The sequence below is a fragment of the Colossoma macropomum genome, unplaced genomic scaffold, assembly GCF_904425465.1.
Source record: "Colossoma macropomum unplaced genomic scaffold, Colossoma_macropomum, whole genome shotgun sequence".
NCBI lineage: Eukaryota > Metazoa > Chordata > Actinopteri > Characiformes > Serrasalmidae > Colossoma > Colossoma macropomum.
In genome coordinates, this window is record NW_023494794.1 from 994,384 (window position 1) to 997,953 (window position 3,570).

Here is a 3,570-nt window from a genome sequence, read left to right on the forward strand (position 1 = left end):
GTGTTTATGTGATTTATGTACCATAAACAGTCATACTTTGTTTTTGCATGACTATCTTCCAACTTTTCCCTTAGAATGAAACAGGACTGTTTTTGTCACTGTGACTTTAAGACTGATACATCTAAATGACCTCTGTTCTGATCTGTTCTGAGCATGAATGGGTGAGGCTAAAACTGTTGTAGGCTAAATAGATAAAAAAAGCACTGCTTTTTTTTTACAGGTTTTCCAAGAAGACAAATACAATGTGATGATTTTAGGCAGGTTTTATTCAATATTTGCCTCTCTATGTACAGATGTTAACTAGATGATTTTTTAATACCAGGAATCCAGGATACGCCTCATGCTCATAAACCTCATGCCAGGCATGCCTATCTCCCTGAAGCTCCTGTACTCTCCAGGCCTGAAGTACCACATCCTGCCTCTGTAGTGGGCCTCCTCATACATGAGCCAGTGCCCCTCCATCACATGGCAGGACATGCAGCCGTTGGACCAGTTGTAGCGGTCCATGATGGAGTCGCAGTCATCGGTCAACTCCATCATCTGACCCAAGAAGTTCTCCCGCTCGTAGATCCTGATTCTGTAGGATCCTCTGTACTGTTGTAGGAAGACACATGAAGAATCAGTTTTGAAGTAACAACATGGTCTTTTTTTTGCTTTTTTTTGGCAGTGAAAATGCTGTTTTCCCTGTTTTGAAGAAATGGTCCAGCCAAAAATTTTACACAACCAGACAAAACATTTTTGATGTTTGAAATTCGCTTCTTCAGTTCTGGAGCTACAAGGCTAACATAGCTGAGAAGCAATGAAAGTTTATAGCCACCAGTTGAGCGTTGAGTAAACTGTCTAAATCATCATACACTTCCCTCAAACCACACTCAGATGTTTAGTAATCTCAAATAGGATTGATTATGTGGTTTCTGGCAGCGTATAACTTACTGTTGTCTATATGAACAGACAAAAGTATGTAGCATTGCTAAAACAGTTGCATCTTGAAGCCCATTTTATAGCTAACAGTATGTCATGCAGTGTCAGAAACAAGATAAAAGTAACTTCACACATTTGAGGCAAGCGTATGATGATTTAGGCATGCAGTTTGCACAGTGATAACATTTGGCTATTCATGTGAAAGCTTCCATTGCTTGTTAGCTACTAGCCTGGTAGCACTAGTACAAAATGCATGAAGCAGATTTCAGATCCCAAACATGTTTTGGCTGATTGACTACATTTGGGATAAGGGGCTGATGGCTTCAATACAGACTAATTAGATCATTAACAAGCCCGTCCTAGATTGAAGTGCTTATGTTAGAGCAAGAAATACATTCAAAAGTACAGGACAGGACTACACTAGGACTAGGATTAAGAACCACTGTTTTATGCTATGGCAGAGCATATTTATCATACCATAGGGATCATGCGGCAAGATCTGATCCAATCACTCATTCCCCATGTATTCATGTAGTCATTGTAGTCACCCCTCCTGATGAAGTACTGGTTGCCCATGTAGTTGGGGCGGTCATAGACCATGAAGCAGCCGCTCTCCACCCTGCAGGAGTGGCAGCAGCTCAGGTAGGGGGACATATCGGAGCAGTCGCTGCTGCACTCATAGGAACGTCCCTGGAAGTTCCTGTCCTCGTAGAAGATGATCTGCGAGGGGCAAAAAGTGTTAGCCACAGTGAACAGTGCATTTGCAATAGTGTTTGTTCACGTTTTTCAAAGATTCTATTCGTGCCTCTTCTGTGGTGCTTACCTTGCCCATCATGATTGTTGGTTTTGGTAGGTCAGAACAGCTTCCAGCTGGCGAACTCACACTGTGCATGGATTAACCCTTACTTTTATACCTGGCCAAAACCCAATGCATATGTGCCACCTATTGTGAAAAAATCCCTGACCGGGCAACATGTACTGAGGCCTATGCGCAGCTGCGATGTATTCATTAAATTTCCACATGACTCAGTCTCCACAAGACATTAGAATAGATTGCACAGGGAAAGACAATAAAGCTGGGCTTTTTATCTAAACGCATTCATTTGGTCTATACATCCCATAAGCAGGTTACAATACAGCCCTTTCAAACGGTATTGTTTTGGGCCTTATGTACAGTAGCCCTACTGGATTGTCATCACAGTCATTATCCGGGCTATAGGGGGATGACCTTTATGTGGCCTCTGATTACACCTTTGTTTTTGCAAGCTGGCACAACAGGTCATTGAACTGGTGCAAGTCCTATTAGCTTTCAAGAAACTTTTGACTTTTTGAGATACTGTCTGATGACCGGCTTTGCTTTCTGTGTTTTTGCATTTCTCTTGAGAAATTATGATCACAGTAGCGTCCTCAACAACAGTCAATTTCACATATTTGTGATATTTTACACATATAGATTACATTTCTGTGATTATATGTGCAAAAATCTGGCTTGCACCATGAATGCATCTTGTTCTGATGCTAGCAATTTTATCCAACACTGTGCACATATGAGGGCGGTACTGTGTCGCAGTGGGTAGCGCTGTCGCACCACAGCGAAAAGAGCCTGGTTTCGATTCCCTGGCCGGGTGACCAGGGTCCTTTCTGTGTAGTTTGCATGTTCTCCCCGTGTCTACGTGGGTTTCCTCCCACAGTCCAAAGACTTGCAGTCAGGCCAGTTGGACACGCTAAACTGCCCCTAGGTGTGAGTGTGAGTGTGCCTGACTGCGATCGACTGGTGACCTGTTCAGGGTGTATTCTGCCTTCCATCCAATGACTGCTGGGATAGGCTCCAACTCCCCCCGTAACCCAGAAGGATAAGCGGCTTAGAAGATGTGTGTGCACGTGTGATACTGACGTAACTGAAATAGAATATATACACAAAAAATGACACCATAAGCAGCTGATGCTAGCAGTTGAGAACTCACTGCTGTAGGTATACAAAGAATCACACAGATTGTTAGCGATGTTGCTAATGCAATTTGATTTATACAACTCTGTTCATTTCCATTTTATTGAACATCGAACATGTACAATACTGACATAAATTTTTATATATTTATTTTTTGTTTCCACTAGCTCCCAAAATAAGTAAATGAAAAATTCTTGAGCGGCTAATACAAATATGCTAGCAGTTGTAAACCCACTGCTGAAGGTACACAAAGAATTCTTATCATGCAGTCCTGTTCAGTTGCTAACAATTGCTAGTGGGATTTGATAAACAACATTCAAGTAATTTTCCATTTTATCGAACACTGTACATACACACCACTGAGGTAAATATGACAGAATATATCCACTATTTTCTGCTATTTTCCAAAAAGATTATAAAGCAATTCATAAGCGGCTAATGCAAAGATGCTAGCAGTTGCGAATCCACTGCTGTAGGTACACAAAGGATTCTGAGGCTCTTGAAGAGCTCCGGCTAAAGAGAAGGTGACCTCTCCCTGACTGTGCTGGGCTGCCATCCCAAAGAAGAACAAACAGTCTGTCACCAGCTGTCCCCAACGCCATGCCAAGACTGGTTCCCCTCCCCCAAAGAGTTCTTGTTGCTCATGCCCAGAGGACCAGGGGATGGGCGCATAGTGGAAATGCTTCTATGAACTCATCTAC

The 3,570-nt window shown here is 42.5% G+C and overlaps 1 protein-coding gene across 2 annotated transcripts; it reads right to left on the minus strand.

Moving 5' to 3' along the window:
• Positions 1 to 312: 312 nt before the first annotated feature.
• LOC118814984 (gamma-crystallin M2-like) lies at positions 313 to 2,968 on the minus strand. Of its 2 annotated transcripts, none has more exons than XM_036580906.1 (3): positions 2,954 to 2,968; positions 1,399 to 1,641; positions 313 to 594 (listed from the first exon to the last, which is right to left on the minus strand). In XM_036580906.1, exons 1-3 carry the CDS (start codon positions 2,966 to 2,968, stop codon positions 313 to 315), a joined length of 540 nt encoding a protein of 179 aa, XP_036436799.1. The 2 variants fall into 2 exon arrangements, with proteins under 2 accessions (XP_036436799.1, XP_036436800.1); XM_036580907.1 differs by lacking the exon at positions 2,954 to 2,968 and adding an exon at positions 1,745 to 1,756.
• Positions 2,969 to 3,570: the final 602 nt, after the last annotated feature.

Bases quoted from the DNA above. Each gene is read 5' to 3' on its own strand.
- LOC118814984 (XM_036580906.1), bottom strand. The intron at 595-1,398 runs GTATGATAAATA...TTCCTACAACAG, and splicing joins CTTGCCGCATGATCCCTATG to TACAGAGGATCCTACAGAAT.